Source organism: Onychostruthus taczanowskii, unplaced genomic scaffold (assembly GCF_017590055.1).
Source record: "Onychostruthus taczanowskii isolate IOZ18803 unplaced genomic scaffold, ASM1759005v1 scaffold11, whole genome shotgun sequence".
NCBI lineage: Eukaryota > Metazoa > Chordata > Aves > Passeriformes > Passeridae > Onychostruthus > Onychostruthus taczanowskii.
This window is the reverse complement of record NW_024497629.1, coordinates 6,433,282-6,458,443: the sequence shown is the minus strand read 5'-3', so window position 1 is coordinate 6,458,443 and position 25,162 is coordinate 6,433,282. Positions and strand designations below refer to the sequence as shown.

General features: G+C 36.6%; 1 protein-coding gene across 1 annotated transcript in view; it reads right to left on the bottom strand.

Moving 5' to 3' along the window:
- NBAS (NBAS subunit of NRZ tethering complex) overlaps window positions 1–25,162 on the bottom strand; it is a 161,549-nt gene that overhangs the window by 114,746 nt on the left and 21,641 nt on the right. Inside the window, exons 13-24 of the mRNA XM_041421181.1 lie at window positions 24,515–24,578; window positions 23,070–23,263; window positions 21,745–22,002; window positions 20,820–20,945; window positions 19,371–19,522; window positions 18,479–18,610; window positions 18,134–18,212; window positions 17,335–17,436; window positions 16,915–17,051; window positions 2,334–2,417; window positions 1,750–1,903; window positions 239–424 (exon numbers count right to left, since the gene is read on the bottom strand). Of these exons, the coding sequence (XP_041277115.1) occupies window positions 239–424; window positions 1,750–1,903; window positions 2,334–2,417; window positions 16,915–17,051; window positions 17,335–17,436; window positions 18,134–18,212; window positions 18,479–18,610; window positions 19,371–19,522; window positions 20,820–20,945; window positions 21,745–22,002; window positions 23,070–23,263; window positions 24,515–24,578 (1,668 nt within the window). The remainder of the gene's footprint in view (window positions 1–238; window positions 425–1,749; window positions 1,904–2,333; window positions 2,418–16,914; window positions 17,052–17,334; window positions 17,437–18,133; window positions 18,213–18,478; window positions 18,611–19,370; window positions 19,523–20,819; window positions 20,946–21,744; window positions 22,003–23,069; window positions 23,264–24,514; window positions 24,579–25,162) is intronic.

The window sequence follows — 25,162 nt, the reverse complement described above, 5'->3', positions numbered from 1 at the left end:
CGAGGGCTAAAGTGGGCCTTTGATAAAACTGAGCAAATTTAGCTTTCGTTGGAAAGAAAAAGAAATAAACCCTACCACAAAAAAAAAAAAAAAAAAAAAGAACTGTGAAAACGTAGAATTTTTACTGAATTAAAGATGGAGGTTCACCAGAAAAAGGAGTGTCTTTATATACACAGGATCCAGGGTAATATGAGTTACTGAATTTCAAGATACTTACTGATTTATTCAAAATACTTACATTCTTCATCAACAGTCTCAGCTTCTCAATGTCTTTCATCTCCAAAAGTTCCTTCAAAGTCAAAGTTCGATCACCATCAGTCTCATAAACCACTGTCTCAAGAGTGATCAGGTTGTCACAAAGCACCTGCAGACCAGGAATGTTCCTCTCCATGCCAAGACGAACAAGGGACAGAGCACAGTCAACCTGAAAAATAATTTAAAAAACACTGCTGTACAACTGTTTGCCAAACACCAACTTCAATCTGAGTCCTGTCTGTGCATCTATTTTATTCCCCTTTTGCTTAATTTGAAGTTCCTAAAAGTTTTTGTGGACTGCATATTCCTAAATGGAATGCCCTTCTCAGCTTTATGAAGACCACATAAAATGTGTAATCTTAGGGGATGATATCATTATATGCTTTTAACCAAGATGCATTCTATAGATGCATCTTGGTTAAAATTAGAACATTAGTCCTTCTGGAGATCACACACAGCTCATCTCAGTATACTGAATATGAAAGACTGCTTTAAACTAAGACAGTCAGGTAACTGACATGCAATATGATTTTTCTAGCTGACCATGATATAGTCATTTTAATTGTTGCATTTTAGATCACAAAAATCAATGACAGTCTTTCTCCAGTGACTGAAACTACCTTTATACGAAAGGTTCTGTTTTGATTTCAAAGAACACAATACTGGCTATAAATATTCAGCAAGGCAGACATAAGTCCTGAAGAGCAGAATGAAACTTAATTTTTATGTTATATAATTTAATTGACCTTGGAAGTTGCTTTCATTTCCCTATCTACTGATTGGTTGTTAAGATCACAGGCAACTATGATTAAAAAGAGCCTGGTGGAGTGCAGACTTGTGGAACAGAAGAACTCAATAATCAGAACTAACCTTTTCATGCAGCTTAATTGGCTAGAGAAGCAATAAAATACCAGAGCACATGAGTGATGAACTCTGTTCTTATGTGCAACAGAGTTTCAAACACTTTTAACATATGAAGAAAATCAAGCAGAAATAAGCTGCATAGTAGTCCCACACACACAAATTAAAACTGCCAGGAAGAAATCATGACAGTACCATTCACCGACATGACAGTAACACATGGGACTGGCATGTATCAATATACACAACACAGCAGTGTGTGACAGGTCATAAAACACGTTCCCAACATGCTGTGCACAACCTTCCCTCCCTCAGTTACAAACATTAAATGCAATGGTAAACACTTTTCATGGATTACAAAAGAGCTACTATCTGCTATGGTAAACCAAATTAAACAGAATCTAGTGCCTTCCTTATTTATTTCTATGGCTTAATTATTTGGCTGAGTAAACTTTAGAGCAAGCCTAAGTACACTGCAGAAGAAAAAAACAAGTCCTTCAAAAGCCATAATGAAGTTGAGATAGAGCGTGCATTACTGAGAGAAAAGTGTCCTATTAATATGCATTAAGACTGTTAAGGATTCTGTTGAAGAAGGCTGCTCAGCCACCACCATTTCCTCACTGCTATTCTCACCTGCATTGCATATTCTTCAATTTCCTGTGCTCTGCTCAAATACCAATCTGTGATGAGATCTACAGAAAGGTCAGTAGTCCTGTACTTCAGTAACTCAGGCTGTTTTTCATACAGAAACTGGCCTTCATCTTGCAAAGTTGGTTCAATAACCATCCTTTAAAAAAAAAAAAAAAGTATATTTTAAGTATATATTTATTTACCTGTATTTTTTTAACATCAGTCTTTTTCCTAAAACTTCTGAAAGAAAATTACACAATCAACCTACCACAGTGAGTGCTAGTTTTTGTCAGCAAAGGAACTGCTAAAAGATTCTGAACAGGAGAGAGATCATGAAACAGAGAATCCTCTGTACTGAACTAATAAGAGATTTCAAACATGTGACAGATCATGTAAGAGAACGCTCTCTACTGAAGATCTGGGTTTGCACAACCTCTGCTTTCCATTTGGCTCAGTCAGTGTCCCTAAGAAAGCTGAAAACACAAGTCAGTGTGTACACAAACAGTAGGTGAGTCTTTCTGGTCAATTCCCACATTTTAAGAATAAGTAAATAAATTCTTTATATTTTTGCTTTTATATGTAGTTACCTGCATTCTTGTTTTTCACACCAGTCTTCTTCACGATGTTTCTGCTCATTCCAAGGAAGAATTTTCAATGTCCCCTTCTTGTAGCTGGTATGACAAAAAAGAGAAGCTTTACATAATTTTATGTCTTTTTAATTTGATATGGCACGCAATTAATGGAATACAAAGCATACAAAAAATTTCAGTGAATTCATAATAAGCATGTCAGTCCGTTACAGTGTCAATTATTTAAGATTCATTACTTCCTAGTGCAGCTTTACAAGTGTGGTTTTCCCTGCATGTTATCCATACAAACCCATATTCTACCTATACCATTAAAGAGCAAATAAAAAGTATTAATATAATTTGTTACTGACCATGCTTTAAACGAAGGAAAAAACTCATTATATACTTTCAGAGTTTTTACCATTTCACACTAAGTATTCTGACTTCATATGCTGTCACAAGAGACTGAAATGAGTAAGAATCTATGATATTCACACCTTTAAAAAAAAAATCATTCAAATTTAACACAAATCTTCATACTGAAAATACGTATGTCCTGCTGTGCTGATCTCAAGTTCAATCTGAGTTTCTGACTACAAGCTTCTACAATTAAACACCTTCTAAATACTGACGTTGAAGAAAAAAAAAACTCTTTAAGATGCAGGTCAAGAACATCATGGATTATTACCAGAATGATTAGTTATGGCTTGGTGTAGAAGGCTAGCTGTTTATGCAGCATAAGACACTAGAAAACCATGTCAAGCTATGCAGAAAGAACATAAACCAATGGGGAGGAGAAGAACTTTATAGGTTCTGGCACTTGTAGAAATAGGAAACAAACCATGTACAAAGTAGAGACATTAGAGATGCAGTATACCAAAACAATAAGCTATTCTAAATTTAATTCATTTTCTCCTGACCCTGAAAATAAACAGCAACAGCTATACTACATAGACAATCCCTTTTATAAACTAACAGCTGACACAATGTTCTCATCCCTTGAAGGGCAGCACTGTAACTCAGCAGCTTAAAAATAAACACAACTCCAACCAACAAATCAATTTCACAATATAGGAAGAGTCGAAACAATAAGCTAAAAATCAGTAACTCCATCTCCTTTAGCAACAGCCATTAAACTCACTGAACAAAGCCAGGCATGCCCATAAACTGCCCTGCCCCATACACATCTTACCCAGAACACTGGTCACTCTTTTCTTTCCCTCCTCTGTACATTAGCAAGCAATACCTTGTGTTTTAACACAGTTATTCCAACCCTCCAAATTATACAAGCTGTAGTAATCCAACAGTAAAATGGTGGAGACAGGTTTGTAGATTATAGAAGTTAAACAAATGAAGGAGTGAGGATGGAAAACTGCTAATTCCTGTGCCAGAGCTATAGCAACATCTGCTTTCAATTGTAGTTCACCTGAACAAGATACTCTATGGCTGTCTTTATAATTTTGCACCATGTAGCAACACCATTAAAAAATAATTCATAAAGAAAACTCCAAACTAACATCTGTGGTATAAACAGGAATAAAGCCACTTTCTTATTTTTGAAAGATTCATCATAAGCCCATACATTTTGGGGATACGGGGTGCTGTAGGTGTTTAGATCTTAAATAACATAATTTACCAATAATTTAATACTGACTTCATAAACTGAATTAATACAGTCATATTTCAAATGTCATATCGGAGAATGTTATTATGGAAGGCCCAGGTTGTAGTGAAAAAATTCTCTTTATCAGCTGAGATGTCAAATACCAGAAAAGCCAAAAAATGTGATTAATGTCTTCCAAAATATAAAATCAAGACAGTACAATCAGGACTTAATATTGCAATGATAATGCTCTCTTTTTCTGTGTTTTATTTGACAGAAAAGAAAGCAGAACAAAATTTGTCTAAGACAATTTCACATCTTAGCAAATTTTTTCCCATTTGCAGTAGGCTTAAGAAAACATTTCAAGGGAATGCTGGTTGGTTGGTTATTTTGTTTGGGGAAGGAAGGGGTGTGAAGGCAGGGAAAAGACTAGGGGTAAAATTAAAGAAAAGTGGAAAGTTATAGACACAGCTGTAACAGCATGGAAATTATAGAGGAAAATGCAGATGCTCCTCCCTGCATGGAATGATTTCCCCTACACAATACATGCCAAGATGGTCTAAATGAAGACTGGAGCAGAGTGGAGACACCATGGCCAGGCTCTGCTGAAATCCCTGCAATTCAGCAGTACTTTTCATCTGGTAAATCACAGAGCAGCTAAAACCCAAAGGAGATAACGGAAGATATCTTACTGTTGAATCATCAACTCTGGCAAAAACACTCTACTTGGACTGGTGCATATTCCCATCCCAACATTATATCATTACCTATACCAACATTCCCTGCCTCCAAGACACCTCTAACCCTCACTGAATACGTATTAAAGTATATACTTTCATACTAATTTCTTCACTTAAATGTAAAGAAATAGTATAAAAGCAAGGAATGGGGAGAAGTCAGGAAAGACTCCATCATAACTTGTGGGATCAGCTGATGGGTTAAACCTGTCTTCTCCCCCACAGGGATGTCCACTGGGTAAGAACCATGTTCAGTACACACTGAATGAGAATCTTGAGCTAACTTTTGTTAGGGAGTAGAACTTGCTATATTATGTAATACATATTGTTTTGAATAAGTTTTTGCAGTCAGATACTATCACCAGCAATCCTCGAACCTTAACCTGTCACAATTTTATTAACAGAGTGCTATTCCATAAACTGTAAGCCTGAGTCCTTCAAGAGGGCCCTCAGCCACTGGCAGCAGGGAACTCGCTTGAATAAAGGTGTGCACACCCAGGAGTTTCTGTTTGGCACAGAACCGCCCTACAACCTAGCACCACTCCATGAAGAGTCCCCATAATGGGACACTGGCACACTGGTCTGGCATGAGAGTCTCAGACTAATCAAACATGAAGGGTTTGAGGAGACTTCCTGTTTTCATGTGACGGGGGGCTTGTTTGCTTTTTCAGTTGGTTGGTTATGTTTGGGATTTTTTTTTTATGTTCTTGTTTTGGGAGGAACTAGGAGGATTTTTTTTAATATTAACACACTTTCTTAATGGGAAAAAGGTGCTTTTATGTAGCAAACACAGACAAGGGTTTCATTTCAGAAGCGGTTTCAAATGTCTGCAAAACTGTAGCAGAACTACTATGACAGAATAACATTAAGAGAAGATTTTCAGGTAACAACTCCAATTTCACATTACAGATAGCTTTTTCCTCCAACATTAGCTTACACAGTAATGTCTTAACTATTATTCTGTCCCCAAAATTTGTAATGCACTTTGTTAAAATTATTTGATGTAGTCGAGTCCTACAGGCCCATTTGAGATTATTTCTTTATTAGTAAAACAATACAATAGCAATTGCTTTTTTATAAACTACAGGGGTAAGAAGATATTCAGCTGTTGGCGAGGACCAGCTGGCAATGGAAGCTCTAAAAGCAGCCTGAGAGCCTGAGCAGTTTCTGAGGCTGAAGAATCAGAAAGTGGAGAACATGCACTAGATCCTGCTCTTGCCTTAGTCCCATTCCTTCGCACAGGTCCATGAAGAACAGCCCAAAGAGTACCAAGGAACCTGTAAAACAAGGTCTGACCCTCTCTGCCAGTTTCTCTCACTCACCTCTTGGCTGAGTGTCCACCCCAGGAAGGTATTTAAAAGACACGGAGGTGTGGCACTTAAGGACATGTTCAGAGATGAACTTGGCAGTGTTAGGTTTGAAGCTGGACTTGATCTTTAGGGTATTTTCCAACATAAACTATTACATTATTCTACTAAAGAGAACACAAACTGTGCCCCTACCCCTCTCTTTCAAAATCTGGCTTTTGCAGGAGTCTCTGATGCCTTTACCTGACAGTAGAGCAATTACTTACACAGTAAGTAAATACTTCCAGCAAGACCCCTTAAGAAAATTGCAACACATATTGTATTTACTCTGAAAGCAAAATCTTGTTCCCAGTAGTCACCTGCACTTTCATGACTCTCTTAAGTAAGAGCTTCCCACCTAAATAAATCTTCCTCTCTAATCTCAGAAGCCCAGAAGAAAATTTGGGGAAATTTTCTTTGGTTTGGCTGTTCTTCCAGTGGTTGCTTTGGTTGTTATTGAGAGAAAGAAGTCATGCAAAATAGTAAGGAAAGAGGTGCACACACATTTAATGTATATTTAAACTTCAACATTTTCCTCTTTAGACTAAAAAATTATTTACAAAGAAAATTACTACAAAAAAACAAAAACAGATGTTTAGAATGCAAATTTAAAACCAACCCTGCATGAATTAGATCTCAACGACACAGAACCAGGACATCTCAAAATGCACACACACAACCCTAATGCTACAATCCCTCCAACATGAGATTGGACATGAAAAATAAAAACCCAAAACAAAAAAGTTAAAGTAAACTCTAGTGACCCAAGCCTGTCCACTGCCAAATATCACACTGAGCATATTTTTCATCATTTTGCTGTCACATCCAGCATATTTGCCATAGATGTGGTGAAATATAGGTCCAAATAAGAAGTCATTTCTTTACAGATTCAGTAGTACAAAAGGTTTACAATTAAATTTGGCAAAACTTGCATATTTTTAGCTAGGTTATGTAACAATACAAATTATATGTTCTGCCTCCAATTATTCATAACATAGTAGAGTTACTTTACTCACTCTGATATACAAGTATTAGAGACTAAAAAGTTTAATTTTTATGCAAGCGTTACTTGCCCCTGCCTAAAGTCAACAGTTCTTAGCAAATGCTTCTTTTTGCAGACATGCAATTACCCCATATCCCTAATATTTTCAGAAAATAATTTGCATTTCCCTCTTCCCAGCTGAAAATTTATACTTTCTTCCCTATCCCTTTCTTCCCCTTCTCTACAACACAAAATCCACTTGGGTTTGCCCTTAAATTCCAACTGTTTCAAATATTTTTTTTTAAATAGGCTTTAAAATATAACCCTTTCCAAATAGCAGAAGTCATGAACTACATACAGACTACATTAAAAACAACTTTCCTAACATCCCAGGTCAACTGAAGCTGAAGGTTTACTGCTTAAAAAAAGTAATAGTTAAGAAAGATCTCACGCAATTCAAGTTCCCAGGCTTTGCCCTCTGTGAAAGTTCTTTTCCTTCCCCCTTTCCCCGCAACTCCCAAATCCATCAACAGACAAAGCAATGTGCAACTCTCTCTCTGGCTGCTTTCTCAAAAGAGTGCAATAAAAATAAAGGTGAAAAGTACAGAGACAAGCAACATGAATGACTAGAGGCAAGAAGTGGATGATGTCCTTTTTCTAAATGCCAACACAGACTGAAGAATCCTACAAGAAGGAAACAATATGCCAAGACTGATACCATGTTGTTCATTTTATCATTTCACTTAAATAGGAAATGATATTTCACTGTACTTACTTGCTACAATACTGTAAATAATGATGAGACTGGGCCTCATTTACAATAAACAGCAGATACTGTTTTACACAATATGTAGCTAAGCTGTTAACCACCTGCTGCATGGCATAGAAGATAAACCACCCTGTACTTGGGTTCAAAAATAGAAAGAATTCCTGGAATAAAGTCTCATCAAAGTTTACTACATCCAGAAAATATCTAGTTGAGGATATTTGAGCCATATATTATAAATGTATGTTATTTCTCACTCGAGAAACTTCAACTTGCAGTGTGCTTGCCTGTACCTGTTTTCCTCTCCTGAAAACTACTGTTGGCCATTTGCCTTCTGGCCAAATCTACCAACACCAATATCCTGTTTCAGCATAAGGTTTTGCAGGAGTGAACCCCACAGTTGTCCAGACACCTCAATTCCAGAAGTGCTAAAAGCATACTTCAAAACTCATTCACAAAAGCTTATTAACAGACTTCACCATGAACACTACAGAGGGAAAGATTTTTCATTTCATGGGAAAGAATTGTCATGCAGTGCAATCTTGACTGCAAAATGTCTACCTCTATCTTTTTTCCCTTTTCACAGCAGAAAAAATTAAATATTTTAAGTCAGGTGTATGGATAAGCCATGGAAAATACTTTTTGAAGTATTTTCTGCTCTGGCTCCATTTGCCTTTTTAAAAGTATTCAGGCTCACCACTGGAATAAGTTGAGAGAGGAATTTTAGATTTTTAAATTCTCACCAAGAGTCAAGCAGCATTCAGAAACCATATTCTCTAAATGCTTAAAGAAAACACTACCAATAAAAATATAGCTGCAAGATATTTAGATTTTTCATCCTAGTATAAATCAGCATTTATGCAAAGTCACTCTTAACAGGTAAGTTTCTTGGTGAGCTCCGAACACGAACACACACACACAAAAAACACACTAGCAGAACCCACAGCACTCAGAGCTGACTCCTAACTCCATTCACCTTCTCAACAATACTAATAAAATACGTAACTTCCTCTTGCCCCCCTACATGACTGTATCCAATTGTCCCTTACTACCTTTCCTCATTCTGAAGAGCTAATAAAAACTCTTGTATTTGAAATTCCATACAAGGACTGGAAAAAGCCAGTCTTGACACAAACAAAGGATGAAACATCCCTGTACCTAAGCCCTCTATAAAGGCAAAGATTAGAATGCTGTACTTATCTCAACATTTATCACAAGGTTTGTTCTTAACTGATACTTATGCTTCAGCACAGACTATTTTTTCCCCTTGGATTTCTATTCTCAATAATTTCAGTGACTCATGCAGAAACAGAGAGCAACAAAACTCTGGAAAACTAGTTGTTAAAATGGAAGCAAGTCAGCTGAAAAAGACTTCAGGTGTCAAAATACCATTGCAGTCTGAAAATTCAAAAACATGCATACAGATGAGACAAAGAGGTACAGACATGAACACTTATCTGAAAAAGAGGCAGAATTCACATTTTTCTACAACACTTTGTTTACAACACCTTTACATCAAATCCAGCTGAATGGGGGCACACCAGAACCCCCACACACGCCCTGCACACCAGACAGAGATCTAGCAGGGCTGAAGTGTGAATTCAGAATGCACAGGCAGCCTGCTGTCTATGCACTGTACACTGGATCCAAAGCTTACTCTCCTTGTGCTACACAACTCTGCAAGTTTGTTTTTGTAACTGAAACCCCACAGAGGTCAGAGACACGTGCAGGTTAAGCCTCCATTCCTGTGCACCTGGAATTCCAGACATGGCTGCTGACAGATCACTGCAGTCACTCATGCAGGTGCCTTTCTTTCCCAACTAACAAAACTATCAGCTGTGCCATACTGTAAAATTGAATGTAAATATTAGCATGGCTGGGAAGTATTTTTTATTTTTCCTGAGCCACTGCTTCTCCTCCGCCTTTTAACATTCTCTCTTTTCAACAGTAGAATAAATATGATTGGAATCCAGTAAATTGACTGATTATGGTGGTATTCAACTCTGCTTCTTCAAAAAGAGCTGACTTTTCCCATATTGCTCTTTTCCCTCTATTGTTTACGTTGGCTTGGCAATTCTTCCCATTCTTTTCTTTGACAAAAGAAGTCCATGCTATTGTAGTGTCTGTATCATACCAAATGCATTTATTGAAACCTGCAGATTATTTTCTCTCCAAGGACAGGCTTTCAAAATCGGAAGGTCTAACTCAGTTTTAAGGTCAGATTCCAATTCAGTCCATTACCAATACCAACTGTGTGGGTTTGCTTTATTTCCCCCTTTGAAGCATTTCTTACAACAGGTCTGTCTCTAGGACTCTTCAAGTTGAAAATTCAGAATATTTTTTGTTTAAATTTTTTCCCTTGTAAACTCATCCCCATTGAATGCAAAGTGCAATTTGCCCCAACACATTTATGAAACAGTATCTTTTTGGTGAAAGACACTGATGTTTTTAGAGGTAGGTTTGGGGCATTTTGGAAGTAGATTAATCTTTGCTGTGTTTTTTAAACATGTCGCCTTGTCTGAGAAAATAGTTAGAAACACTCATTTATTCCTCATTTGGAAGCCTGTGTGTTACATACATAACATAACTAAAATATTCTTTTTTAATTTGATTTAGAAACTCATTTGTCCAAAGTCTGTATCTTCTCAGATAGCAACGGACAAATCAACACCACTTTCTGTTGCTCTGCAATTCTTATGTCTCTAGAACAGTTTTGTTATGTCACAATTACTCCATACCTGAGGATGAAATATAAGAAATGCATCCCAGATATACAGTCTCAAACAGCTGTGATATGTATTGCATTGTTCACATTGCATGAAAACATTCTTCTCTTTCATTATAGTATTTGAACAATGAATTAGTAAATGCAACTACAGAACTGATTATATGTATCTTTAGGTTTCCAATTGCTCAATATACTACGGGATACAGAAGTGGTGGGCAGAGAGAGAAGTGCTTCATTTTCCAGAAATATGCATAGGACATGACAAATTGATCAAGACTGAAGCGCAGCTGCTGCCTGAAATATCCTGCATTTTGGGAAAGCTGATCTGCATAAACTGGTGAAAAGGTATCCCACAGCTTTTGGCTGCCACAGTCAGCTAACCTCCAGAACCCCTGCCGTGCACACCGCAGTGACAGGTCTTCTAAAGCAGCTCTGCCACCAGAGAAGAAAGTTATAACTCGTTTCATATAAACAAAGCAAGCTATGTTTTAATGATGTGGTTAACCTCCAATAAAATTTGGGGAGAGGAAACTTTCTTCTTTCCTAAACAACCTAGAATGAATAATCTAAACATCAGAAAAGTCAGCTAACACCACACAAGTACAGTTCAGAAGCTCACTGCAGGTTTTTTCTTCGTGTATACAATTAAAAGTGTGAGGCAATAGCCCATTTTGATTTTGTGAAAGCTATTTTAAAGACAAAGCTGAACTCCAAGTAAGATCAAAGCCGTCTGCCACCAAATCATGAAAATACTACTTCAGAAGTGCACATTTATAAAGCATAATAAATGTTCCTGGAGAAATTTTATTCTAAACTCTGTAAAAGAACAATGAAAGATGAGACAATGGCAGCAGTACACCTCATCAGAAGATTGGACAAGGCAAGCCAAACTGCAGTTCAGGACCATGCAGGCAAAAGACACACATGGTAGATGAAGTCAGGACAAGTCCAGCATTAACTAGCCCGAAATACAAAGGAGATCCTGTCAATGTTTTGTGGATAAATAGCACAGCCACAGTTTAACTCACAAGCTACAGGAAGTTATGTGAAGGCTGCTCCTGGCCTGAAACCTTCTCCATGCTGGACATACGCAGCTCTCTCAGCTAAATGACAGCTCAGCTCCAGCACAGCAGGTTCTGGAAACTTCCCTCCTTCCTCCCTGACAGTTCATGCTCTCCACAGCTCCCTCATGGCTTCAAGTTCTCATTCTCTTCTTCAAAAACTCCTCACAGCCAACATCTGTGGTACTTTTGCCAGCTCACTGTCTGCAGCAGCCTCCTGGTTATAAATGAGCTATTCCTGTTGTTATCACAGATTGGCACAAAAGCAGCTTGCAGAAGAGCCTCTCTTCCTCCAAACCACTGCTTTATTTTTACATGGACAAGAACCTTTCCTACTCCTACCAGAAGTCAATCCAGACAAAAGTATGAGTGTCATCATGACTCTCTCTCAAAACTTGTTTTTTCTACTTCACAGTAGAAGGTAAGATCTGCTGGTTTTTTTTCTACCAAATACATCCTTGAAATTAACTTTTACATTTAACTTTACATTTCTTCCTCTGAACTGTTTTTTTTCTTCCTGTTAGTGCAAAGATAAAAGACATGCATATAAAACACAGGCCCTTATTATTTTCACTGTAGCACTATACAAATGAATTCAAGCAAATTCAAAAAGGGAACTGACCAGGAGATTAATTCTTTTAACGTGAACACCGCTGAATTACACCAAAAACAAAGGCAGTTTAGCTTCACAAGAAAAAAAAAATGAAAAAGAGGGGACTATATATTAGACAGTTCCACAGACGTTCCACTATCAAACCTATTTATATGCACATATAAGGAAGGGAAGAGATGAAGCTCTAAGAGCTTTATTGAAACTGCTGTGCCACAGGCAATAACTAAAAAACCTAGTTCAGGAGAAGATATCGTTATGGAAAGGCGAAGTTAACTGCTTCTGAACTCTTAGTAGTACTTACTCATTCATGGATGAAAGTCAACTACATGGAAATTTTCAGGTTTTAAAACCTTCACTAAGTTTTTAGGAGATACTTCCACATTCCCATCCCAGTTCATCAGGCAAATGGAGTTCATCCAGAACTCTCGAGTAAAAATTCACTTTATGTCACAACCGAACACCAGTACTTGAGAAAGTTAAGAAGCCAAAACACAGAAACATATAAAAAAGTTGCTATCTTAGGGGGAAGATTTTTACTATAGCATAATGTGCAATATAGCAGACTTATGGCTGCTGAGGGAAACATACATTTGAAGTTCCAGACTTCTGTGAGTTGAAAATGTGAGCAGTAATGTTACAATACAGCAGTTAAGCCGAGTACAAAGGATAAGAAACTTTAAAAAATGGAAAAATACTCTGGTTATGTATTTATAATGGCAGTAAAACACTGTTTTCCTAGATCACATTTTAAAACCTCAGGGCAACAGTCTTAACTACAGATTAAGAACAGTAGCTATAGCTATTAAAACAGAGATTAAAAAGAGCCATCAGCTCCTTTGAACACCTTAACTTTTACCACCTTCATTCTAGTTGCCCTAACAGATGTAGTCTGTGCATCTGATGGATCTTTGAGAAGGAGCATGAATCCCAATAAGAGACAGCATAGACACAGGAACCATCAACATAAAAGAAGCTGAGAAATAATATGAAAAGAAGTAGGAAAACATTACAACCCAAATTCTGCAAAAACACATTACATATTAATGTCCGTCTATCACAATACTAATTTGAAGCCAATACCATTTACAGCCACCACTGTGTCTTAGTATTTCAGATTCCTTCTCAACTAGGGAGCTGTAGAGCTTACTTAAATCACAGACTTGCAGGAGTCTCATGAATAAATTCCCTGCTTAGACACAGAACTCCTGAACTGCTCTGAGTAACCCCAAAAGAAGCTAAACTATAAAATATGTCCCAAAAATGAGAAACAAAAGGATATCTACCATTTGAGACTTTTTACAAGCAGATACAGGAAAAAAATGTATGTATTTCCTAATGATTTGTCACAAAAGGGAAAAAAAAATCTACTTTTTTTCTCCATTTGTTATGCCAGCTCTTCCTTGACTGACAAGACCTCAAATTTTTGTGACACTGCCCTTTAAATGCCATCCTAATCTAAATCACATGTTCAAGTACAACAAAAACACCTGCTTTATGCCTACAGAATGCACTAACCAAAGGAGCCTTTCTTTCAGTAGGTACTTAGAATTTACCAATTTACTTAGAACTGGCAGCTGAACTGGAGGACGCAGATGAACTGTTGTAACACAAGCATTACAAAAACATTTCTTACAGGTTAGGAAGTTCTTCATATATAGCACTTGAATGTGTATTCATGTTCATGGGGTGCACAGCAAGCAACTGTTCCAGTGCTCTGCCCTGGCTGTAGCTGGAGATGCCTGTTTACCCACCTCACCTGTTCCATGCACTAACAAGGCAGCACCTGCCACACAATCTCATGTGTTGCTTCTGCCAGATTCCCCTAGAGATGGAAGAACTAAGTGAGCATCAAGCAATGTAGTGAATTGCCACAGGGATGAGTGTCACCTCACAGAGCTCCAGCTGGGAATCAACCCCCTTATTGTTCAAAGTGTGCAATGCACACAGATACAATATGGTAAATCCAAAACAGTACTTCATCCTACACACGCACACAGAGAGCCATATATGAAGACGTAGAAGATGCCTCCACCAAAATCGTTTCTGATCAGCAGGGGGTCTGAGCTGCAGGAAACTGAGAAACAAAGGCATCAACAAGGCATGAACAAGGTGCTCTTTAAGCAAGGCCACTGGATCAGACTGCACTCTTGAACAGGCAATGCCATGAGCTGATCTGTGTCAGTGGTCTCATCACATGCAGATATTGCAATCAAAAATTTTCAGAAAAAACAAGGACCTAAACAAAATCACTAGAGAGCAGCCTTTTTTGCAACTGAAAGGAAAAAACCTCACTTCCTGAAGGATACACCCTATTTCACAACTGCAACAGTGTGAAATTTCAAAAGGAAAACCAGACAGTCCTTTCCTGATTCAGAATCTATTTGCCTGAAGACAAAGTTCAATAGAGATTGATTCACAGCTTGTCCTCAGACCCCTGAAATCACAAGCTACAGAAGGTAAAGAGAGCGTGTGGTAATGCTGCAACATTTTTTCTACCAATTAAAACATTTGGTTTATATTTCTGCAATATTTTTCTTTTCTTCAGAAGCATATTAGTTACACTAACTACTTAAAACTTTTTAATGTTCTGTGGGAATTAATAAATTGTATCATAATCTTGCTCAATCAGTTAATTTACAGAAAATTGTGTCTACATACCGTCTTCTAGTATGAAGAAAACTAGATAGCACACTTATTTAAATGGCATTTCATAACAATGACAATCTATCTACACAATGTCAGTAATTTTACCATACTAATAAACTCCCTAAAAAACAACCACCAGAGCTACAAGGACAATAAAGTCACAAAAAATTACTAAGAACTTCAATTCTCTTTGATTCACATGAAACAAAAATTGCCAGAAGTCTCCTTAAAATAGTAAGAAAATTTTACTTTATACAACTTAAACCTATTTCATTAGTACATTAGTCTCATTAATAGATACTGTCATCACTACATATTTAATTACATTACTAAAGTATTGGTTTACGGAGTATATTTAACATTATGTGAACAATCAGTTTTGCAACAGAGAGACAGTTTTAGAAAAAGGTCATACCAAATATACAGTGTATTTTTGGTTTTATAAGGATATGATATTTGTGTCAATCTCATCCTCATTTTGTAGTTATCCAAAGACAAAACCTTCAAAAGACACACAGTATCATCTGTTCTGCAGTCTGGGGCATACAAAGTGTGGATCTGCACATACCTGATCCTAGCACTGGAAAGTTCTGTCTGCTATGAGAATAAAGATTCAAAATATAGACTTTCATTTTTCAATAGCAGACAAAACTAAGTTCTTACCCCATAACTTCACATCTTTACTACCAGATCACTAGTGAAATGTTTTATTTTAGCTGTCATCTTGTCTCTTGGCACATAAGTCAGTTTTGTAAACAAACCAAACAACAAAGTAAAAAAAAAAAAAAAATTAAAAAAAAACCAAAACAACAAAACCAAGAATAAATAACCCTTCAGAAACAGAAGGACCCTATTTATGACCAACAATGGATCATAACCACACTTAAGATGACCATTCTTCCCTATGTCTCACATTCTAAACCTTAAAAAAAGAGAAAAATTGGAATATGTTCTACCAATTTTATAAACACTTCAATAACTTCTGTTCATGGTCCTAACTTTTACCTTAAAGAAAAGGATAAAACAAGTGTTTTCATACCTTAACTAAATCACTAAATGTGTTCCTGATACCACCAACAAATAAAAAGGGAACCATAATTTATCATGAAATACTGTTCTTTCTCTTCAGGGACAACAAAACTGGTAAGTATTTTGAATTAGGAGAAGTTTCAGGGGAATAACTTGATGAATTGAAAAACCCTATTGTAAAAGGAGAATTGCACAAATGGGACTGGCAAAACCTTGAAGTGAAAAGCTTAACTATAATAATGGAAGACTACAAAAAATTCTATTAGCTCCTGCAAAAACTCTCCCTCTTAAGTAAGGCTTCAAAGTCCTATTATAAAATACCAAATAATGAAATCTGTCCACCTCTTTATGAGCACTGAACAATATGCTTCAAAACTAATATCATGACTGAAGTGTTGAAAAGAAACACTCTAAAAGCAAAAAGTTCTTCTAATTAATATACAGAACTTAATTATGATGTTCAAGGAAGACTCTCTTAGAAAAATTTAGATGAAATTTACAGCAAAATAACCTTTTATCCTGAAATGAAATAGTAAGAAAATTGTATTCAAAGCTTTTCATATTTCTACCTTACAAAGCTGAGCAAGAATCAGTACCAAGAAGATTAATGATTCTGAAGTTACTGACTGCTTAAGTGTTAAATTACTTCACAAAATAAATCCAGAAAAATGTATTTGCTTCCAGGGACCTAAACACTTGTATTATTCTTTTCCTAACACTGGCTGTTACCACAAACCAATTAAAGACCTGTACTACACATGTCAAAAACTGGGCAGTTTCAGGTCGGAAAAGTCCATGTTCCCTCTTAGGTATGTAACAGAGCAAAGAAACTTTAAGATCCCTACTTTCCTGTTAATGACCAAAAGGATGGCACAATGTAAAGCAGAAAGTGGCACAAAGTGTGTGTGCCACAAATGGCACAAAGTAAAGCAGAAAGTGATGACTGGTTAAGTCAAACCCACACAGACAAAACTGCTCTCTTGATTCCAGATAATAACCAATAGCAGACTGCCATACATGGAAACTAATTTATGTATTAATCTAAAAACCTTCTCTCTCTAAGTTAGTATCTATTGATGCACCCTTACCAAGCTTCAGGTAACAGCAAAGCATACTCGTGTGGTGAAGTAGTCTCTGGGAAATTGGAGAGAATCGCCTGTCTGTGTGGAAGTAAAGCTGATCCATGGAAAGTGAACAAAATTTCCAGGGCTCTGACATTGCTTTCCTGAAGAACAGAACAGTAAGTTGCAGAGCTTAAGACTGATTTAGACTGAAAATGAGCAAGAAAGTTGGGATCATACAACAAACAGTTCATTTTTAAATTTTCTTTAGCAACAAAAAAAACAAGGTCAGAGTCACAGCATTTATTTATTTAAAATCAAACAAAGACACCACCTCTTAAATTTCCATTGAGATTCAACCAAGTTCAAAGGGAGGAGGAAAAAGCACTTTAGTGCAAAGAGCAATATCAAAACAACATTGGATTCTAGCAACATAAATATTAATACCCGAGCATAAGTTCTTGCTGAAAGTACAATATTCTGATTTCTGAACTTCTTAAAGAATTCTCCATCATAATGCTCAGCTGCATGAGGCCCTCCAAGGATTTCCTTAAAAAAAAAAAAAAAAAAAAAAAAGACTGCTTTTTTATACATACAAGACTTACAAAAGCATCAAAAAGTCCACACATCTTTTTATCCCAGGATGAGGAAGTATGCGATATATGCTGAAAAGTATGCTGGGTTTTTTGTTTCAGTATGAAAAAAACAAGACGCATTTCTGGTTGATAAGACAATTTTCTGCCTTATTTTAATTAAGGTTTAGACATGATTAATTACAGGGATATGGTAAAAGCCATAATGGGAGCGTGTGCATTGGCAACTGCAAACTTAAAACCTTAGTAAAATAGTTTGACATTCCAAAAACTTTCACTTTTGTAAGCTCATGGAAGAAAAAGGTTTGTTAAGAGAGCCTGCACAGAACTTGTCAATTTCACTGACAGGGATATCACAGTAATCCTGCCTGAACTCTACATCCCATGCAGTTGCATAACTCAACTCCCTGCAGACACAGGATGTTCAAAGCAGGCTTTTGCCCAACTGCACCTCTCAAAATTAGAAGCCATCCTTTTGAGACAGTGAAGCAGAAGAAACAGTCACTTGAACAGAAAACACTTTACTTCTCTCCAGTGATAGATTGTAGCCTTTCAACAAGGCCATAAACATTAATACCACAATAAATAACAAAAAAGGGTAAGATGATGTGATGCAGAAGTTGCAGAAGGAATACCTGAGAAGAAGAACTCACCTCATAGGTCTCAAGGCGATCAAGGTAAGTTAACAGCTTCAGCCTGCTACGGCAGAGCTCCTTCTGTTCCAGGGTCAGCCTGTGTTCAGAACAGGAATTTTCACGTTTGCCATTAATATTTTATGTCACATGAATATGAAGACAAAGGTTACACATTTTAATGACTTTGTGCACTGGGATATATCAAGAAATATATACAGAGAACTTTGATACAATATAATGCCAATTAAAATTTAAACCACTTTTCTAGTAGGAATTATATATATGAGTAATTATGTTCTTGCAACTGTGTAGTTATTATAAACTTATAATTCTGAATAAAACATGGCTTAACATTTCATTTACTTTGAGAAGTTTACTGATAATAGCAGTTCTTGACGCTTCTTGGCCTCCTTTTCCTTTCTAGTATCCATTTCTTCATCTGGTGACAGGTCTTCATAGGGAATTTCAATATCCACTTCTCCTGGTAAGATGAATCTGGAAGACAAAATCAACAATCTAAGCAATGAAGAGGGGAAAAAAAATGAAATCATTTTTTAAGAGATGTTAAAACAGTTTTTTGTCTATGTTTTGACTAAAAACCGGCACATTTATAGAAAAATAGTCAATTTTTGTGTTTTAAACAAGCAGGGATTCTTCCCAAGCCAACAAGAGACATCAACTCCTGTTTCTACTCCCTCCCAAAAAGAACCCAAAACCGAACTTGATAGAAGTTTCTAAATTCCACAGCCAGCAGCTGGATTGGCAGCAGCTCTCCAGCACACAATGGTAATAGAAGACTGCACAAAGAAACAACAGCCTCTTTCTATTTCAGTTTCAATAGAAATTGAACACTGAAGAGATTTGTCTCTACTGTGTCTTGTTTCTGCCTGATGAACACAATTAAGACATAACCAAACACATTTGTAGGGTCAGTTGCAGCTTTCAGAAGCACAAGAGAAACAGACTCTCATAGTAAAATATTACATAATAAATTCGCTCTGATGAAGAAATTACAGGGCATATATTTACAATGAACACTGTATTTTATATACATACAGAGATAAAATGTATAGGCACTTTATGGACATCTATAGGATAATCTGAGTCAAAGCATGACCTTTCTTTATGTCCTGCAAAAGCTTATCAGTATTTTCACTAGCGGTTGATCAGAAAAACAAAATTACCAAATTACTATAAAATACTTTATACATCATTCTTTAAAAAGAAAACAAAGAAAAAAATACTCTTCCCAAACCTGCCACCATCTTCTCCTTTTCCTATGGCCACAAGAGCCTCCAAGTCTGTGCCTTTCAAGCCATACTGAAGCAGCTTCTTAGCAGCATCTGCATTTTCTGGAACTCTCTCCAAGCACTCATGAAGAACCCATGCACGTTTCTTGATTTTGCTCTATCCAACAACAAGAGCACAGACACAACGTTACATGCTCCAATCCAAAGCAATGGAATCAGAGATTAAGGTAAAGTTTTCTCATGTATTTTTTTCCACTTAAGAAAATGTCAAGCTCCCCTGGCGACTGACAATGCAAACCAACAAAAGAGATGAGAATACAATAAACACAATTCCCTCAGAGGGGAATATATATGTGGCTGAAAAGGGCATGGAAATATCAAATTATTTAGAAGAACTTCCACAACAACTGGAACAGAAGTTATTATTTGTAGTTTCTAATTAACATCACTCCTTTTTACACTAAATAAAATGTGATGGTTTGGGGGTAGAATACATAAATCACGTAAATTATAAACCAAATGTATAAATGTATAAACCATAAATAGCACTACAATAATTTTCAATACCATCCTCTTCACATGCCACTAAGATTCTGTGACAGAAAAGGCACCAGAATTACAAAACGTATTTGCCTTATCTGCTGATCTTTCATCGACATTGCAGATCACATACAGAATGGCTAAATATTGATATTCAGTCAATATCTGCCTTGAAAAAAAACCAGAATACACTTCTCTTGATCTCTTGTAATACTTTAGCCTAGACTAACATACCTATCTATACTATTATACATACACTAATATACCTATATTACTAAACTATACTCTATCTACTATTCTAATACTAAACTATATATTACTATTCTATAGTAATAGTATATTTCTATTACTAATAGTTTGCCACAACCATGAGGTTGTACAACTTCAACACCATTTTTCTGCTGAGTTAGAAATCTTTCCTCCAAGCCAAAAAAAACCCAGGTTGAATTCTACTGAAAAGATCAGTTACAGTTTGCAGTGTTCACTGTAAATTTTTTTATTCAAACTTTGTGATACAGCTACTGATGCCAACTTCATCTTCCCAATATATTTTTTGTAATACCTTGAAGTTTAAACAGTTGGTATTTCCAATTATTATTCTTCATTTGCCAGGCAATAATCTACTGCTGCATGTGGAGGAAGAGATTACACACAGGAAGTGTGTTGCTATTAACAGAAGACAGAAGATATTCCAAAAGACTTTCATTAACCGCCAAGGTTTCTAGATCAGGCCGTCAGTTAAACTGCTCTCTTACACATGACATGAAATTGAATTTTCAGAACAGTTCTTCAAACTTCCACCAATTTACATTGCATAAATCATAACACAATTGAAAACTCCATTTCTGCAAAGATAACACAGACAGTCTGATAAGAAAGCCTAAAAAAAAAAAAATCACAAAACACAAACGCACCAAGTAGTCTTGAATTGAAGCAACATTAACAGCTGACTTCCTCCACTGTCTCTGGTATACAAGATCAGAGTCAAGGCCATATGTTTGAGCTAAAGACAAAGCTTCCCCATATTCTTCATTATCAATCTAAAAAGCAAACGCATGACAATGAAAGTCATCTGATTTTCTGTACTGAACAATGAATTGTTTGTTAATTCTGTGTGTTGAAAGAGGCAGAGGGATAATTACTGTGGGTATGCAAAAGCAGGTAGGAAAGATATTGGTTCAAGACAGAGGTAAGTAAGACTCAGATCTGATGGACACCTCTGGAAAAATCAAAGATTTTTCCCCTCAAATAAAAGGAAGATGTTATTTAGGTAGCATTGCATTCATTATACATCATATTTAGTCTGACACCAGCACTCCCTGTGAACTGTAACAGTTACAGAGTGGGCTGATTTACCATCTGAACAACTGCAATGGCCTAGACAAAGCAGTCTGTCCAAGATCTCTAAAAACAGAGCAGTATTTGTTTGGTAAGAATGACTCAGAGGCTAATCTGTACATATATCTGAAAAAATATGCAAAAACAGTCACAGAAGACTGTAAGTTAACCCACTCCTGGGCCAACAAGTTAAACCGATTTCACTCAATATCTGCCAAGTCTCGCACTACATGCAAACAACATGAGTACATGTCCAAGTCTAGCCAAGCCAATGATACACAGTGTCTCCCAGCAGAAACATCACATCATTTCAGTTATTATAATGCTAGTTTTAAAAAAGGATCCTTTTGATCAGGTGACACAGTACACTGTGAGTTAACACGCTCTCAGAAATATGCGCCTAAATCCTTTCGTCAACAGAGCAGGAATTAAAAGAAAAATAAAAAGCTCTTTCTAAATAAAGCTGATTAAAAGAGATTTGACTTCTCCTTCCAGACTTACTTTCCTCTGGTACAGTTCCTCTGGAGTTGTGGATCTTAAGCTGACAAGGCGGAAATTCTTTGTAATAGTACGTGGTCGTTTTCGTGGAGGAGCAAATCGTTCCATTTCTGTTACAAAGTACAGGCCTTGCTTTAGGTAGCTGAAGTATCTGTCCTTAGCAGAAGATTCCTCATCTGAGTCCGAGTCATCATCTCCCTCATCTTCATCACCAGGCCTGCTCTCCAAGCGCAGTCTTTTTGGAACTAGTTTCACCTCACACTGCAAGAAAACACGAACAAGAAGCACCCACCTAGTACACCTTAACTAGTTTAGTAAGAACTGAGTACATCTTCCACTTCAAATTTCAGAATCAACATCCTTCCGCCCTCTCTCCTTTAAACCCTTTGTTCCTCAGTTTGCTTAACCTGTTCCACAAACCCTGACTGCATCTGTCTCCTGGATGTGAGGTTTCATCCCTCACCTACCAAAGTGAAGGCTTCTTAGTAACCTGCCTTTACTCTACACCTCCTGCACCAGCCAAGATAGGGCAGAACAGTGGAGACCTCTTCTCACACTTTGTATAGTTTACTGCAGCATACAGGAGTGTTTTCAACTCTCAGCTATTCAAATCAAGGTTTTCTATTCAATGCAATCTCAGACTACATCCTTAGGCTGTGGTATGCCACTCACTAGCTATACATATTATTCCCAGAATAATACAACTTTTCAAAAACATACGCACAAGCTTTGTACTCATTTTCTAATTCTAACGTTTTGATGAAGATGTTTAAGACCTATTTCAATATAAGCTTCAGAAAAGCAAAATTTTCTGTTTTAAAGAAAATTACTGGTTAACTTTATTATATTCTACTCCCTTCTAGAATCCTACTAAAAATAAACAAAAAATGTATCTCTTACATCGCTCTGCCTTCACTGTGTTCCTCATGCCTAATTAAAACTTGTTCACTCTTTCTTTATGAGCCATACATAAGTGGAAGAGGGATGGTTGCAGTGTTCTTCAGAACACTAACATACAAGGCAAGGTTACTGTCAACACAAATTTTTTTCTGTTGCAAGTTTCCTCTCATTGAGACTCAACATGCCAGGAGTTTTGCTTCTACTCTCCACAAGTTACTTATTGTTTTATCAAGTTTTCCTTAGAACAGTTAAGCTGCAGCAAATTCAGAATCCCCCTGCAATGCCTATCTACAGATAAGGAAGAAGAATCACTTTTCCTATTAGCAATAACATCTTCTATTTTAACCCCCCTACCTTAGGATCACACACAAAAAAGCAAACTGTTATACTGCAATATGAAAGGATACGTGCTTGTGCACATCCCTCACCTCCAGACTTAGAAATCCTCCATCATGAGCTGAAGTGACCTGAGGAGAACTCTCAAACCATTCACACGTCTTTCCCAGCAGGTTTCTTAATGTCTTAACTGATGACACAGTCAATGCACCAGAGCAGCGAGCAAGGATGACAGAATTATCTGCCCACCAATTTACATCTATCAGTGGATAATAGGATTCTTTATCTAAAATAAGAATGTACCATATAAAGAAAGATAACGTTAAACGTCAGGTAAGAACAGAGGAGACAGTCATTATGAAGAAATATGGTCTAATCTAACAGATATTTATTGTTATATTTGCAACCTTGGTTCACTAAGTCTGTATTCTATATCAGTTATCTTTCACTAAACCATTTTTGTATTAAATAAAGCTGTTGAGAACAAAAGAAGTCACAGTTACAAATAAAATGCATATAAATTATATGGAAAAAATTCACAGTAAACTGATTTACTTGCATGAAAACTAACAGATTTTTCATCTATGACAAAGATCTACTTCATTACCTATCAGGCCATCCTCAGCATGACAACAAACCTAATAATAATGAAAATCAGAAAAGGCTATACTGCTTTTGAGGACAAGTAAACAGATCAACATATTCCAAGAGGAGACGGTTAGGAATATTAAACTAAAAAACCAAATAAACAAGAAAGTCTTTAGGACTGAGGATGGAAGCTGTGGCACTTCCAGTCACTGTCTTGAATATGGCAACTGGGTGTTGGGATAAAATGTTCATCAGAGAGTGAGCTCATTTTGCTCCCCACACATCACTTCCCACTCCTCTGATGAAAACAACCTTTCCCCAAACAGCACTAAGACACAGGTCAGATTATTCCTTTTTAATAGTGCTTCACCAGCAGCATACCTATGAAGGTCAGATGAATTAACCCGAAGAGAGAATCTCCAAGGAAAATATTACAATGAAGCAGGAATTTTTTAATAATATAGATGTGTATAAACAGCAGCAAATTGATCATGGAATAGCTATTGATCTCTGCACTCTTGGAACAGCCATGCAATAACCAGGTGCTAAATGGCTGCTCAGATTGGCCTGAGTTTTCAGAAAATAATAGAGTGTGATGAGGTAAATCCAGTTAGAGGAAATTGCTCTAGAATTGTTTTTAGAATTTTAAACTGGTATCTTTAAATTACAGTAGCTTTCAAGATTTATTAGACGTTTACAGGAAGAAAAAATGAAATCCTGTGCTAACTGAAATATCAACTTTTTTTATGGCTATAAAAGCATTTCTAAAAGAGAATCTGAAAAAAAACCTATTGTGACACTAATTTAGCTCTACCATGCTACAAATTCAAATCATGCTATTTTGGCAGCCTGACTGAGATTTAATTCAGCTATTTCAGTCCTCATATATTTGCACTACTATTTTTAACTGCACAGTGATACAAAATTATGATCTAACTGTAATGCATACCTTTTATTTTCTTTCTTTTTTCACTAGAGAGTCTCCAGTCTGGGTTAAGCTCATCATAGCCAGGCTAAAGAAAAAAAAAAAAAAAAAAAAATTACAGGCAAGTACATCTTTGTAACACAGAATCCATTTATTTACCCTGTAGCTGACCCACACATTTTTCAATTAAAATGCTCTCAATAAATTCAAACTTCTCAAGCATAAATGTACAACTGCTGCAGTACCATCGTACTTTGCTACAGACAATTAGAAGAAAAAAAAAAAACCAAAACCACAAGTCATGGCCTGACCAGCTTTAAAAAGCAATCATACCCTAAAGATTTCTGAAATAAAGGCTCTCCAGCAATCAAAAGCCAAGTGTTTGCTTTTCATGTCTATACATAGGACTGCGGCATATAAAATAATCTCCAAAAGAGTCTGTGTAGTGGTCCTGTGTGACAGTCTAGCACAGTTCTCCAAGTATTTTCCCCGGCTATTTTCAGAATTACAAAGCCCCTTTCAAGCCTAGTGCAAGAAAAGCAGCAGCATTATTAACTGATGCACTGCAAGGTTTAGAATTATGTTGCAGAGCTGTTATTTTAAACGTGATTTAGCAGTGACAGAAATCCTGCCCCCCAGTGCAACTGGAAGTACAGTGGAAGTACAGGAAGC